The sequence below is a fragment of the Acomys russatus genome, chromosome 19 (assembly GCF_903995435.1).
Source record: "Acomys russatus chromosome 19, mAcoRus1.1, whole genome shotgun sequence".
NCBI classification, from domain to species: Eukaryota; Metazoa; Chordata; class Mammalia; order Rodentia; family Muridae; genus Acomys; species Acomys russatus.
In genome coordinates, this window is record NC_067155.1 from 1,377,869 (window position 1) to 1,393,883 (window position 16,015).

At 48.1% G+C, this 16,015-nt stretch overlaps 1 protein-coding gene across 2 annotated transcripts in view; it reads left to right on the forward strand.

The window, feature by feature from the left end:
* Znf536 (zinc finger protein 536) overlaps positions 1-12,025 on the forward strand; it is a 409,410-nt gene extending 397,385 nt beyond the window's left edge. For both annotated transcript variants that reach the window (XM_051162177.1, XM_051162178.1), the window contains exon 5: positions 11,762-12,025. In XM_051162177.1, the coding sequence (XP_051018134.1) occupies positions 11,762-12,006 (245 nt within the window). In that variant the 3' untranslated portion in view covers positions 12,007-12,025. The remainder of the gene's footprint in view (positions 1-11,761) is intronic.
* Positions 12,026-16,015: the final 3,990 nt, after the last annotated feature.

Consider the following 16,015-nt stretch of genomic DNA (forward strand, 5'->3'; position numbering starts at 1 on the left):
TCGACTGGGAGCTCTGGGTTTGGGGAAGAAGGATGACAAAGCCAACATGTCCTCCTTGTACCAAATCAGGGATGCCTGCCACTGTGACCTTGAGCACCCGGCTAGGGCAGTGATTTTTTTTAGATTTCTGCAGTGCCTGGTAACACTGTCCCCCTCTACATGCTGAGCACCCCAGTCTCGAGGATGGGACCGCGTCTCTACCTCTCTCCGTAGTCAACGCCTACATGAATTATTTGCAGTACGCGTTTGTAGATCCCTCCATACATATTTACCGATTCAATCATTTATGTCAGTGTGACTTGTGGATATTTATTTTGTACATTAGGCTATGATTTGGTGCAATATTATTTACTTTGTGGTTGAAAATGTTCTGTGTTTGAGCCTTCAGGGCTGCTATCCGGCCCCACGCTGTTTCGAGATGCCCTCACGCACCTTTTAATGGAGGCTTTAAAAAGCAACAATTTATTTCACAGAGCCAAATGTTCTGGGACCATCTTGTGCATTCCAGACTCCTTGAAGAACCAGCCACTTCTCCAAACGCTGCCCCACAGGCCCGGGTCTGGACTCCTGGTACACAGATGGTACTCTGATTTTGGGAAATTGGGGGAACTTTTAGGACTGTGACCTCACCAGCAGAGTGAGGTTCGCCCCTTCACCCCACCTACATTTGCTTGGGAATGGCATTAGAAATCAATTTCAACCCTTCTGGGACCTCTCGGTTCATAAACGCCATTAGAAATGGGCAGGGACAGGATAAAATATTTTCAGGGTTGCTTTGTATGACACACCCACCGTCTTAAGGTGAAGCTGAACTTGGCTTCGCAGGGATCGTGCCAATGTGTCACCACCTGGATCAGACTCCACTTTCAAAACGTGTGCGCTTTTCGAGTAGCCTTTTAAATTACAACCCAAATCACACAGAATTGAAAACCTGAAATTATTTGTACTATTCCAAAGTGTTTTAGCATCTTTGATTAGATGAAAGAAAAAACATTTTTTTGAAAACGGAAAACATGAATTGCATGTCTGATTGGAACATTCTTTCCCCCTCAGAATTAGGGGGACGTTTTTAGGAAGACTAATATATGCAAGCAAGGAAGAATCTCTTCCTGGATGTCCCTGGTTTGCATAAGGTAACCAGCCCCATCGCCCTGCTTGCCCCAAACTGGAACTAGAACATACTAGGGGTTCTAGACTAGGCTCCTCGTACGCCACAGTGTCAGGGTCAAAGCTGTGAGCTCGGAGAGAACGGGGTGCGAGGATGGGGGACTCCAGAGCAATCCAGGGAAAACCAGACCTCTGCTCAAAGGCCAGAGCTGTCCTCGAACCTGCGGTCAGCGCCCTGCCCTGTGGCTCCCCCCGCCCCCCAGCTCAGGCGCTTCTGCCTTCGGGAGCTGAGCGTGTGACGTTTCATGGTCCTGTCGATGAAGCCGTTTTCTTACTTAATAGCATGTACTGTGCAAAGCGTCTCTTTAGGAGTCCGGTGGGCTCTGGCTTAGGCACTGTAGAGGGCCTTTCATGTGCTGTATTTCTGTAAGCCTCCTTAGCGCCCCTTTCCCAACCCTTCCGCCCCGTGCGTGGGACAGGTGGGACAGGTCAAAGGCCGCTGCTCGCCAGTCCATCCTTGCTTGCCTTAGAAGGTAGCACCCCGGTGTTCAGATGGCCTAGCCACACGCCTGCAGGTAAACTGAACATAATGGGGTGGGGGATGGGTCCTGCTAAGTCCCGCAACACAGAATGTGTTCTTAAGCACGTACCGAGCTCCACGAGGAATCTGTGTGAACGGAGTGGACACACCCTCCGGGTCTTTGCCTTCCTGCCTCCCTTGGGCACCCTTGTGTGCAAGGCGCCTCATTTATTACTGAGTATGCAGGCTTTGGGTGCTTGTGTCTGTACGTTTAGTACAGGTAGCTCCCCCTTGCCACGCTCCAAACAATACTGTATAACAGCTGCCCATGTAACACTTTGATGATATCCATTATTTATTAAAGACTCGTCTTTGAATCATATGTGCGTGTGCGTCTGTGTGGGTATGCACTTGTGCGTACAGCGCCCCCGGAGGTCATATGTGCATGCGCGTCTGTGTGGGTATGCACTTGTGTGTACAGTGCCCTTGGAGGTCGGAAGAGGGCGTCAGAGCTCTTGAACTTGGACTTAAAGATGCTTGGGATCCTCCTACCCCACATGGGTTCTGTGGGCAGAACTGGCAAAGCAGGAGGGGCTCGTAGGGTCTCTTAGCATTTTAATCATCTGGATGTGATTAAAAGTATGTGGAAAGTCAGGCATAGTGCTGATAGTGCCAGCACTTGGGAGCATGAGGCAGGGGCATTGCCGTGTGTTGGAGGTCAGATGGGCTATATAGGAAGAGCCTATCTCAAACGTAACAACAACAACAAGCAAGATGAGAAAGAGGAAGGGTATGAGTGCGTCTCATGTTGATGTCGCTGTTTTACATGCAGAGACTCTACATCCTCAGACTGGTGTCCACAGTGGGAAGCTGCCTTGGAGCCAAGTGCTGTGGATGCTCTCGCGCACCTGTAGCCGTGACCAAAGTACGCAGCAGAACCTAAACGTAGGATGATTTATTTTGGCTCACGGTTCGAGTCCATCACCTAGGGACTGCATTGCAGAGCCCAGGTGTTCACCTCATAGTGGACAGGAAGCAGGGCAGGGCAGCCGGAGAAGGGGCCCGGCAAGTCTCCAAGGCCACTTCCCCATGACTGTTTTCTCCCTAGGAAGCTCCACAACATAGCTGCTAGTCAGATTATGAATCCGTCACTGGATTCAACCACTAATTAAGACAGACCACTCACTGTCTGATTGCATCTGGAAATCCCTTCAGAGACATGCCCAGAGGCATGCTTGCTAGTCTTGGTGTCGCTCAGTCCATCAAGCTGACATTCAAGACCCACTGTCACATGGAGGAATGAATGCCCCTCCCCCCTCCCGAGCTCCTGTTACGATGGTGTCCTGTGTGTTCAGTGCAAGGATTGTATGGTCTTCTGGAGGACTCTATGGGACCTGTGTCCACGCAAGTATGGACTCCCTGTCTCCCCACCCCCTCCCATATTTTCATTGTACCTTTGTACCACCTCCAGGGACATCTTTGTAGACTATCCTCTGGCAAAAAGGGCTTGCAGGAACCACCCCGAGTGGTCAGAGAGATGGGTACATGCTTAACCTCAGCTTGACCAAAAATCTTTCTGGCTTGGGCTTTCCTACCTGGGAAAGAGGAAGCCATCTTGCTGCCGACCCTGCCTCCTGCTGCCTGTGTGAGAACCAATGCAGGTGACTGCTTTGAGCATGCTCTGAAGTGTCCCGTCACTGAATGCCAGGAGCTGATCACCCACACACCTACCCACGTACCCACCCAGCCACCCAACCACCCAACACCCACCCTCATCCTCTGCCTTGCATCTAAGAGCAGCTATCAGTTCAGCAGATGTGGAAGTGCCAAGCCGCTGCCCATTGCTGAGCTGTAACTAATGGATGTCCCCCTCAAGGGCAGGCATTCTCCTCTCCCCGTTAGGTACAGGGAAAGAAGAGCTATTTCCATCTTAGCAAGTAAGAGAAATATCTCACCCCCCCCACACACACTCTCACTATAAACAATGTGCTACTTGCTTTCTCCTCACCCCTCTTGACCCTCCACCCTGTATACATATTTATATATTATTCATAGTGGATTAAAAATGAATGTGTTCTTTACCACGGCTCTACAGCGCAGTGACAATACAAATTAACGTACGATGTACTTACTTTTCGCGTGGCAGTGATGGGAAATGTTGATGGCCTCAGAGCGAGAGGTACACGGAGAGGAGGCGGCGGTGGGGGGCGGGGTGGGGTGGAGTTGGCAGGGGCCATCTGCCGCCACTCTGATGTGGGGCTCCAGCTCTGGCAGATGAGGAGTGGGGTGCCCCGGTTTGCAGCGATGTTGATGTATGTGAGGAGGGTCTGATCAGTTCCTTTCTGCAGTGAGATTATGCCCCCATGGCCTGGGAGCGCCACACCTCCCTATCTTCCATCTTGAGCTACCTTGTTCTAGAATCGTCCGCTGACCCACTGCCTGCCCCTGTCCTGACCTCAGCCTGCTCTCTCTTTCCTCAGCTGCCTTCTGCTCCCCGTCTTTCTCTCGGTCTCTTCTCTTGCGAGCTTCACTCATAGCTCCCCTCTGCTAGAAAAATACAGATGTCTGTCTGTGACGCGCTTGTGTCGTGCTGTAGTGGCTAACGGCAATATTCAGAACAAGCAAGCAAGCAAGCAAATGAGCATCTCCCCCTCACAAATCCCAAGGTCCCTGACCCTGTCCCCATGGGGTTGCCAGTCTTCTTTGGAGAGGAACTACCATGGTCATTTTACTTGCTCAGCCACTGATGTTTTTTATTCTTTTATTTTTTGGTTTTTCGAGACAGGGTTTCTCTATGTAGCCTTGGCTGTCCTAGACTTGCTTTGTAGACCAGGCTGGCCTCGAACTCACAGCGATCCACCTGCCTCTGCCTCCCGAGTGCTGGGATCAAAGGCATGTGCCACCACGCCTGGCTTCAGCCACTGATGTTAGAAGTGGGATTCTAGAGAAGTGTCTGACTGCCGCCACCGCCGCCATGATGGCTTTGGGATTCTCAAGAAGTCCTTCCAGAAGCGGAAGTATCTGTGTTGAACAATCAGGTGAATGAAGGCCGAGAAAGAACTCCCCACCGGAGCAATGGGGGGGGGTGGCGGGGAGCGGTATGTGCAAAGCCTCTAATGGAAGGAGCATCACAGAACAGCTGAAGAGGAGAGAGACATCCTACAGGACCAGGGGACAGCAAACTGCGGGCGGACGGTGGAGAGGATGGAAAGATGGCCTCTTGGGTGATTTGTTGGGAATCCCTACTGGTCCTACAACAAACTACACCGTCTCATAAAGCTGCCTGGACTTAGGCTCTCTCCAGCCCTGCTATCTGCAGGAGCGCCTTCTAGCAAGGTGTCCTGTGTTCAGTAAACCCCAATCTGTGCTTTGCCAAACTTCATTCCAGTGAAACACATGCACGGGCCTTGGTTCCTCTAAGCTTGGAGCATCTCACTTTTAACAATGTAGGGATGGGGAACTGGAGCCAGTGGGAAGCAGCAACCAAGGCAGGAGGCGGTATCCTGACTCCAAATGCATCGTCAGACCCAGACCTGTCCACTCCTAAGGAGGAGGGAGACATCAGAAAGAAAGCCAAGGTGCCAGATCAAGGGCTGTGGGTTTTAATACCCGACCGCAGGCCACCCCCCAACAGGGGATGCTGCTCAACAGGACAGGGCTGTGAGATGCCACCATGTTGATAGGCCTCCCCAGTGGGGACCAATGGATCAGACCCTTGGTCTCAGGTTTAGAACTGTTGGACCCAACTATGCTTTACAGTTCTTTCTGCTTCCTAGAGATTAGTAGTCACTATTGGCTCTTCATGACCACCCACGGCTCCCCAGAGTCACTAGCTCATCTGGGGTCTCCTTAATCTGTGGGTAGCTTGCTTAATCTTTCATCTCACTATAGACCGATTGAAGTTTGTAGGTGACCAAGGGCCTGCCCTGTCACCCTGAGGCCTGAGCCAACTTCACCTCTGTCAGCAAGATGCCCCATTCCTAAGTGAAGTTCTGGTTCTCTCTAAATCCACCTCAGTGACAGATTGCAAGGCTCCCAAGCAAAATGGCCTCTCAACCCCTTCCTCCGTCCAACAATTGGAGCTGGCTAGACACAGTGACGTCTTCTGTGGTGTTCTCTGCTGTGGCTGGTTTGGGACCCTTCGCAGACATACTCTGATCAACAGACATCAGACGTCAACAAAAACGGCTTCAAATAGGCCTATGGGAGACAGAAGCTGGAATTTGGCTTGGTTAAGAAATTGGTGGGGTGTCCAAAAACAGCTTGAGCAACGATCCCTTTTGTTTGAGAGTCAAGGATCCGACCACCACAAGCTTTGATTCTTGGCCAACACCTGCATTGCTTCGGGGTAACATGGCTTCTCCAGCCACCTGCTCTCTGTCTCCCTCCTTCTATGGCTGGCTCAACTAGCTTTCTTCTACAGCTCAGACCTACCTGCCTGCTTAGGGAGTGGCACCGCCCACAGGAGGGCAGGCCCCACTACATCAACTAGCATTTAAGCCCAATAGCTATGTCCACAAGCCAGTGAGATGATGGCAATTTCTCAGTTGTGACTCCATTTTCCTGAGAGACTCTAGCTTGTGTGGAGTTGTCAGCTGACGCTCACTAGGGAAGTCCTTGCACATATTTGAGGAATTAAAGATTCAGAGGACACTGTGTCCATTGGACACTTGTTGTGAATTCAGACCTTTCAGGCTGGCTGGGTCTTACCTTCCCCATCTGGACAGTGGAGAAAATATAACTCCTTGGCAAGGCTTTCAGGAAGTTCAAATGTGCAGAAATGAGTACGAAAAATGATGGGCTGAGGCCTTCGGAGCCTTTAGCAGCTATTATTAGCATCTATAAATTTCTAGTTGCAAGTCTATAGAATGACCTAGACTTCTTCAAATTCTAGCACTGCTCAGATTTCTCCCTCCAGTGAGGACATTTGAAGCCCCAGATGCATTTACAAACAGATCCCGTTTCACCAAAGTTAAAAAGCAAACCAATCCAATAATGGTTTGACTACGGAAGTATCCGAATCTGCCAGAATAATCATTCATCATCTTTGTCTCTACCAAGAAATCAAGATTCAGAATGTAACCATAGGATCAAATCATGATGAATATTTTAAAAATCGATTGGTGGGGAAAGTGAACTAAGTGCTTTTGGGTCAAGTTGGCCAACGCGAAAAGGCACTCCCTGAAAACCGAGGTGATATTCAAGACTCTCTGTGTATCATGCTAAAGCTCTGGTGGCACGGCCCCTGAGGTGACAGGGTTTGCAGCAAGGGTAGCATTCAAAGGTTGGAGACTGGGATCCTCAAATAGAGTGATTTTAGCCATACTGGTAGGTGATGTAATGAAAGGGTTTGGCTTCCACACTCAAAGTGTCTAAGGCTCCCCAAAGTCTTGGTAACTGAGGCTGACTCATAAACAATGTTTGCTCAGCTTCTCTATGGGTCAGCTAGCCTCTGGCTTACCATACACTTCATTTTAAAATTATTATTGGCATATTATTTGAAGTTCATCTATCCCAAAACTTGTCGTAGAATGGTAATAACCATTAATTCTAATAAATTCATTGGTGACTTGATTCTAGATCTATGTGAGTCACCCTCAGCCACAAAGCCACATTCCCTTAGGGAAACATAAACATTTCATAGAGTCTGAAAAGCTTCGGATGACACTTTAAAGTATTTCTAAGTCTCCTGTTGTCCCCATTCCCCATGAATTCTCTGTGTGTGTGTGTGGTTTTTTTTTTTTTTTTTTTAGTTAAAAAATATTTTCTAATTAGATGTGTGTGGGTGCACTGCACTGTGAGTGCAGTGCCCATGAAGGCCAGAAGAGGGAGTCAGATCCCCCTGGAGCTAGAAATATAGGAGGTTGTGAATTGCTGGACCTGAGAACTGGGACTTGAACAGTCTTCTGCAGTAACAGTGCTCGCTCTTAGCTGCTGAGCCATTTCCCAGCCCCAGGCCCTGAACTCTTTGGGAGGGGTCTTCATCAGCCTGGCATCCACAGGCGCCAATGCTAAGCTGCTCTTTCTCCCGCTCAGTAGTTTTCCACTTATAAAGTGGGTTATTTTTTCATGAGAGCTGGATAGACCTTTTGTGTATGCATGCAGGGATGGTGACTTCACAAATCGGATCATTAAGTTTTAGGGGCTCAGTGCTATTCTGATTGCTTGTCCAAAGTCCGCTGAACCTTACTGATACTCAACTAGGCCCTATTTAGAGTCCCAACAAGGGACGAGAAGTGGACACACTGTGGCTTCTCCAGCCATTTCCTCAAAGACTGGTATCTACCTTAGTCTGATTCCCTTTGCTATAACAAACTTCCCCAGGTTGAGAACTTTATAAAGAAGAGAGGTTTACTTAAATAACTGTTCTGGAGATCTAAGAAAAACACGGCTGCCTTCTGTTTGGCACTAGCAAAGGCCACTAGCGCTATCACAACATGGTTGACAGCACCATGGCAGGAACAGATCCCTGAAGGAGTAATCTTGGGGCAATTGAGAAGAGCTCAGACTCAGGGGTGACTGCTCACCCACCCAGAAGCTGACCAAGGAGAGCATCCTCCGTGACCAGACCAAATCCCATATGATTCTGGGATCCTAAAGATGCCATTACCTCTCAGTATTGCCACACAGTGTATGAGCCCCTGGGGAACAAACTCAAATGAAACCCAAACTACAGCAACATCCTGATGTAGCGCTCAGTCTAAACCCAACATCCTGCAAGATGAAGAACAAGAACCATTTGCATCCCATGGACAAATGGAAATCTATTTACAGGAGTATCTGCCTCACGCGGATGTAAAAAGGGTGCATGTGAGGCTGGGAAGCTAATCCGTGGCCAGAGGAAGGTGTTGGGTGAGAACAAGAGAGGTCAACGGCCGGTGGGCACGACCAAAGTATACGACATGCGTATATGAAATTCTCATCGTGAAATCAATTAGCGTGCGCAATTACTACATGCTAATAATAAGATGAGACGCCAGTCTCACGTCTCCCACTCAGGGCCTTCTCTGTTTCCCTGGGAAGGTGGCCAAGCCCTGAGGATAGAACCAGGCGGCAGGAACACGGGGCGAGTGTCCCGCAGGCGCTTTCCTGCGTCTCTTCCTCGGGAGCATATTGGGAGGGGCAGAAAGGCGAAAGCCGTTCTCTCTGTGCTCCCTCCCAGCGTGTAAGGGTTTGCAGAAAGGATCTTGCAGATGGGAAAGCTGACCACCTGAAGCCTTGTGTTGCTACATTCATAGAAACGAAAAGCAGCCAATACTCCGGTCTGCAGCAGGTTCCATCAAACCCAAGCCAGATAAAACAAGAAGTTACTGAGTGCTTTGGGGGCACTGGGGTTATCGAGAGAGGCTGTGGCTCTAGTCCGGGGGGGAACCTGGGGCCTCCATTAGGGGATGCACTTCACGGTGAAATGGTGAAATGGGTCTTATCCCTTGCATGAGAGGTGGGCTCAGATAGGGTGTGGGCACTGGATAGGATGTTCTGAAAGGCCTGGAAAGCCCGATCTGTGAGGGTCCCAACTAGTCATTTAGGATTGGTAGCCAGCAAGGCTGTGGGGCAAAAACATGCTAACTTGATACTTTCCAAGTAATGTTTATTCTGGTGGCTTAGGCTGGAAGGTGGCAGAACATGGGCACTGAGGACTCCCAGGCTCCCAGTCCAGACATGGGCTATTGTATACCTCAACTGGCTCTGCAAGATAAACAGAGAGCCCTCAGGCAGGAGGAGTTAGCCCCGGGAGGCCTCTGGCAGCGAGGGAAGAGGAGAGCACACTGCCAAAGTCTACTGAGAAAGAAACAGAGAGCCAGGCCTGGCCCTGGAGGCACACATCTGTGACAGGAGACAGAGGCAGGGGGATGGCCAGTTCAAGGCTAGCCTGAACCACACAGGGGAAACTGGATTAGAAAGCCAGCCAGAGGATGGAGATTGTATCATTGGGCAGATGAGCTGGCTCAGGCCTGGAAGCCCAGCACTGGGAGCCACACGGAGGAGAAAAGGGGGTTCGAGGTCAGCCCATGTGACACAGAGAATATCTGTCTGAAAAAGAAAGTGAAAGGAAGGAGAGAGAGAGACAGAGACAGAGAGAGAGAGACAGAGAGAGAGAGAGAGACAGACAGACAGACATGTGGGGACACACACACACAGACAGAGAGAGACAGAGCGAGACAGACAGACACGACAGACGAGAGAGAGACAGAGACAGAGAGAGACAGAGAGAGAGACAGACAGACACGTGGGGGGGGGTAAAGACAGAGAGAGAGAGAGAGAGAGAGAGAGAGAGAGAGAGAACATGAAAGAGCGAGAAAATGAGAGAAGGGCTCTGTGCAGCCATTCAGGACAATTTTCTGTGACTGTTGCAGGAAGACACCCCAACTATGTTATATGGCTATTTGGGGGATTAAATGATTAGTTCCCTTACTTACTGGGTCACTTTTCTAAGCAAACAAGGCCGGACCCTGGGCTCCTCTCTGAAGTGGGGTTGCATAGTAGCGTTTGAGCTTTGGGGAGCAGACCTCCCCTCCCACACCTTCCTGAAACCAGAGGAACTGCACTTGCTCAGCTGTCATATCCCAGAGCAGACACTGAGTTCTCAAGATGGCAGAAGGTGCTGCGCACAGGGCTGAGAGATCAAACATGCAGTACCAAAAAGGCTTCCTTAAGGATTTGGGAATTTGTCTGATGTTCTATCTACATAGGAACTCTTCTAGAAAATTCCCATTTGGGGGGGTCACTCTTCAGGTCTCACTTATTATTTTTTTTAAATATTTATTTGTATGTGTGAGGGGTATTTGTGTGTGTGTGTGTGTGTGTGTGTGTGTGTGTGTGTGTGTGTGTCTGTCTGTCTGTCTGTGTGTCTCAGTGCCCTAAGAGGCAAAAGAAGGTGTTGGATTCTCTGGAACCTCAGTCCCCTGGGAGAGCAGCCAGCGCTCTTAACCCCTGAGCCATCTCCCCAGGCCCCGAAACCTCACTTGTCTGATGCTCAGGCCGACCTTAACCTGCTCTGTGTGGTCCCTGCCATCTGCCCAGACACTCCCAGCGTGTAAAGCCACAGAGCTCAATCATTCCTTACAGCTTTGCTTAGAGCAGTGTTATTGGATAGCCATCTCCCGACCCCTCCAAACACTCTCCTCGCGCTTGGTCGGCCATTAAAAACAGAGTTCAAGGTGCACAACAGTGTGAAGTGTCCATCACCCTCAGACTTGAATATGGATCCCCACTGCAGGAAATTTAATGGGTTTGGGTGTGTCTACAGCCGTCGAAGAATAGTTAACTGGTCAAATCTGCTTATGGTCTGGTTTTTTTTTTTTTTCCACACATTGGTAGATTAAGAATTGCTTTACTTAAAAACAACAACAATAACATGGTTGAGGGTGGGGTGAGGGGGACCTTACATGAGATTGTTGGTGCCACCTGCCATCAGAATTCAGTATATGTAAGTAAAGTCTTGAATTCTGGCCGTAAAGGGCAGGGATAAGAGCCGCCGATGGCTCAGCAGGTAAGGGTGCCTGCAGCCAAGTCTGAGAGTCAGGTCCCGAAACCCCCATGCTCAAGGGGGACAAGAGACTCTCAAAGTGGTTTTCTAACATCAACGTGTGCTCTGTGGCATGGGTGCATATGTCGAAGGGCGCACGAGTGCGCATGCGTGTGTGTATATATATATATATATACATATATATATACATACAACAAGTACTCATGAAAATGGGATCGTTTGCTCCGTTTCTTGTTCTGTAAACGTTTAGTTTTATAGAAATGCTTCTAGGTGTTGAGTGGTTACTGTCCCCTCTTCTGGAAAAGTCTAGATTAAAAATTTTGCTCAGAACGGGGCTGAGGGATGGGGGCTGGGGGCGGGGTAGGTGTGTTTAAAATGGGGTGCATTCTTTCAGTTTCTCCTTTGACTTTTGCTAAATGGCTGTGATGCCAATGATGGGGGGAGGGAGGGGGAGTGGGCTATGAGGGGTGGGGGTGGGAGGTTGGGGGGAGGGGGAAGGGGGAGTGGGCTGTGGGGGGGTGGGAGGCTGGGGGAGGGGAAAGGGGGAGGGGGAGGGGTTGATGGTGCTATTGGTCTTCAGAGCTCAAGGTGGGTGGTGACTGAGGTGTGACACAGTCCTGACTGGGCACTTCCTTTTTCCACAGGTCACCGGCCTTTCCAGTGTCACTACTGTCCCTACAGTGCCTCGCAGAAGGGGAACTTGAAGACCCACGTGCTCTGCGTCCATCGAATGCCTTTTGACAACAGCCAGTATCCCGACCGCAGGTTCAAACGCTCCAGGGTCGACTCGGAGGCTTCTGGGAATTTTGAGGAGGCTGCAGCTGTCAAGGCGGGGAGCTTTGCGGAGCTTGCGGATGAGAGAGGCCAGGGCCAGGAGGAGGGCAACTGAGCACCCGCCCACAGCAATACTCTACAGTTTGTTTGCTAACTGCATTCCATGGGGGGCAGAAATCATGTACAACCCCTCACTAGTGTATAGAACATTTAAAAGAATTTTAAAAGATATCTATATATATATATTAAAAAGAAAATCCCCCAGCCCTTGAACATGGCTGCTACACTGTTACCCCAGTAACAAGAACTTCCAAGCAATGCAGGTGGGAAAAAGTGATTTCAGAAATGCCCCTGTGTCCTTCGAGCTCTGCCGGCAGGAGGCCGTTCTAACCCAAAAGTCATTTCTGTCCAAAACCCGAAACAAACAAACAAACAAACAAAACAAAGCAAACAACAACCCAACAAAGACACCGTTTGAGGGATTTAGCATTGCCTCGAAGGGTCTGTGTTTTCCTTCTTGAAAAACATCTCTATAATCTGACACCAGCTGCTGTCATCCTCCTGTCGTCCTAATGAGACAGGTTGGGAGGCAGCCGAGGTGCCAGTCAGGCTGGGGCGGTCACTGCAGGGAAAATCAATTCACGTGGTGTCACTCTGCACTCTGGGAGAAATCCTAGCCAGGCAGCATGCAGCAGCCAGAGCGCCAGGCCTGACCGGTGCTGATGCTGCGGAGGAGGATGGTAATCTAAGTGTGCTTAAAAGAAAGTCCACAGCCTGATGACTCAGGGGTCAGGAAGTGTCTGCAGACAAAATCCCTTTGCAGGTTTGATGGGACATTCTTTTTTTTTTTTCCCCCTTTTCTTTTCTTTCTTCTTCTTCTGTTTTTTTTTTTTTTTTTTTTTTTTTTTTAGATCAAATTGCTGTATGAAAAGAAATGCATTTTATTTTATTATTTTCCTTCCTGGTTTGTTATTTTGAGGAAAAAATTTGATACTAAAGCCAAATTGTAGGGAACGTTCTAGAAGTGGGAAGCAGAATAACTCCACTCTCCATAGAAAGTTCTGGGGGCCCACAGCAATTTCTCTGCTAATGGGAAGGCTACTTTAGATTATGGTTTAAGATGGTTTTGACTTGAATGAAGTCTACCCTGGCCCTTGTTACCAGATTTCTCTTTTTCATGTGTTACTTTGTAAGTGTTGTAGGCACGAAACAAGATTTTTTTCCCTCCAGTGAGCTCTTCGAAAATAACTTGTATTAAAACACGAATCTAAAAGCCCGGCTGGCTGTCACTGATGAGGAAAACAGTTTGAGTTCGAATGTTCATTTTTATGAAACAAATGTGTTCTCTATTTTTGTAGATTATAGACTGTCTACTGATTGAACACTCAAAATGTATCAAGCTCTGCACCACACCAAGGGAGACTTTGAGGGTTGACAAGGAAACACACTCATAAAACAAAACAAAAACAAAAACAATGATGTAAGAAAAGTCATAGGACGAATCCTCTCGAATCTCCTAGAATGCTGTGGAAGTTCCCACCTTCAACACACTGCCTGTGAGTGACGTGAAATTGGTGCTGTTGCTTGTGACTGGGGCAGGTGCAGTGAAGTATCAACTTTGAAAACGAAATCATTTAGACTTGGAGAGAGAGGGGGCAGGGAAAGTCAATATTTCCTTGCAGTCTGGGAGCACACAGTAAAACCCCAGGGCCTTAAAAACTTCAACTCTGCCTATAGCAGTTTACAAAAATACTAAGCTGCAATCAATGTAAATAAAATTCTTAGCAGTATCCTGAGACTGAATTTCAGGCTAATAAGGAATCCGGTTTGCATATGCTGTCTAAGGGGTGTCATCCCGGGAATGAGGCCGCTGTGTAGTGTGGACCCATCTGGCATAAAGCAAGCTGCTTTCTTGATATTATTTTTCCTTTTATTTTCTTTCCTTTTATTTTTCTTCTTTCTTTTCTCTTTTTCTCATTTTTCCCCCCTCTCTAGAATAGTTCTCACTGCCTTACTTAATTCGAGTTGATGGACTGTGGCCATCTCTGTGGTCCGAAGGAGCCTGGAGATGTTGGTGGTGGATAACTGACCTGTAGTGAGCATTTAGGGTTTTAACTGCACTGCTGTGTTTGGTGACTGTGCCATTGGCTTGCTTTCTGTGTGTTTGCCCCACCTGTGGTATCTTAGCAAAGAGAACTTAAAAAAAAAAATAGAAAAGAAAAGAAAAAAATAATAAAAAGGAAAAAAAAGTGGGAAAAAAAAAGAGAGAGAGCAGGAGAGAGAGACCCACATTCCGTGTCTAGCACTTTGGGGCTGGTTCAGTATTGTTTGTGTCCTCCGAGCATCTTCAGATGCTACAGGCAATAATTCTGTTTGTGACCCTGGGAACGCCCTTCCCCTCTTTGTGGCGTGCGTGTGTGTTGGTTCCATTTTGTCCTTCCTACTAGCCGCCCTCCTTTCCCCTCTGACACAGGCTTTCTTTCCAGAACATTTTGTGACTTGTAATACAAGCCCGTGACAGCCTCTGCGATGCAGTGTCAGCGTCGGTGTCACCAGGCTCTCACATCGACACAGTCCTTCCCTTGTGACTTCTGTAGTCTGTGACGCTGTCCCTAGCCCCGTCTATATTCTATCTTGGAGGAACTCTGAGATCATAGAATAGAGGAGTTTGTCGCTTTGCCTGTCACAAGTAGAACACTTTGTATTTAAAGTTTATTCTTGGTCATTATTTATTATTATAATTACATCAGTCAACAGAACTTTATTCTGGTATAGAAAGTATTAAAAGTTGTTTTTTTCAGCAATGACTGTTTCTTTCTGCTGTTAGGAATAAAATGTCTTTGAAGCAGTCCAGTTTTATCCAGTGTTTTATGCAATAAAATCTCTACCTTGGCACAACAAAAATCCAAAACAAAAAGAGTACATCTTCTCCAAGGCCCACAAAGAACAAAACCTACTTTTCTGTGCTTGCAAGTCTTTGGCAAAACTCCACCAGATTCCACTTATTTAAAAAAAGGCCTGTCGTGTTCTGCAAACGGATACCCTACAGCGTTGGGGTTTCATTGAGCCCATACACACACACACACAGGCACACATGCACACATGTGCACACACACAGGCACACACGAACATACATGTGCGCGCGCCATGCGCATGCAGTACCCACAGGGCGAGAATCCCCAGGGCGTCAGATCCCCAGGAATTGAAGTTACAAATGGCCGTGAGATGCCGTGTGGGTGCTGTGAGTTGAATCACAAGTCCTTTGCAGAAGAAGCCAGTACTCTTAACCGTGGAGCCAGCTCTCCAGTCCCTTGTTTGTTAGTTTTGTTTGAGACAGGGTCTCTGGCCTCCAATATTTGATAGTGCACATGCAGAGTGTGTGTGTGGGGTGTGTGTGTGTGTGTGTGTGTGTGGGTGCGCACACACGCACATGTGAGTGTGTGTGTCCAAGTGCATGTATGAGTGTTGCTGCTTTAGAGAACTGAAGCTACACACAGAACTCTCAGTAAGGTAAAACCTATAAAAAAAAACTACCCAGGCTTCTTATAAAATGGTAATTATGTAAGGCACCTAAGGTACTGGGATCTAATATTCTCTTCATTAGTAAAATGCCTTTAAAACAAACAAAAATAAAAAACAAACAAACAAAATTGTATGAAGCTGGAAAGATGGCCCATCACTTAAGAGCACTGGCTGCTCTTCCAGAGGACCAGGGTTCAATTCCCAACACCCACATGAGGGCTCACAACTGTCTGCAACTCCAGTTCCAGGGGATCTGACGCCCTCTTCTGGTCTCCACAGGAACTGCACACCAGTTGTGTGCATAGATACATATATGCAGGCAAAGACTGGTACACATAAAGTGATGGAATAAAACCAAACTGATATTTTAAAAATTACTGTAGGTAAAGAAGTATTTTATCACTGGGTGTGGTGGCACGTGCTTTTAATACCAGCACTTGGGAGGTAGAGGCAAATAGATCTCTGTGAGTTCGAGGCCAACCTGGTCTCCAAAGCCTGGACAGCCAAGGCTACACAGAGAAACCCTGACTCGGAAAAACAAAACAAACCAACCAAACAAACAAACAAACAAAAGAAGCATTTTACTTCCAAACTATCAGAGG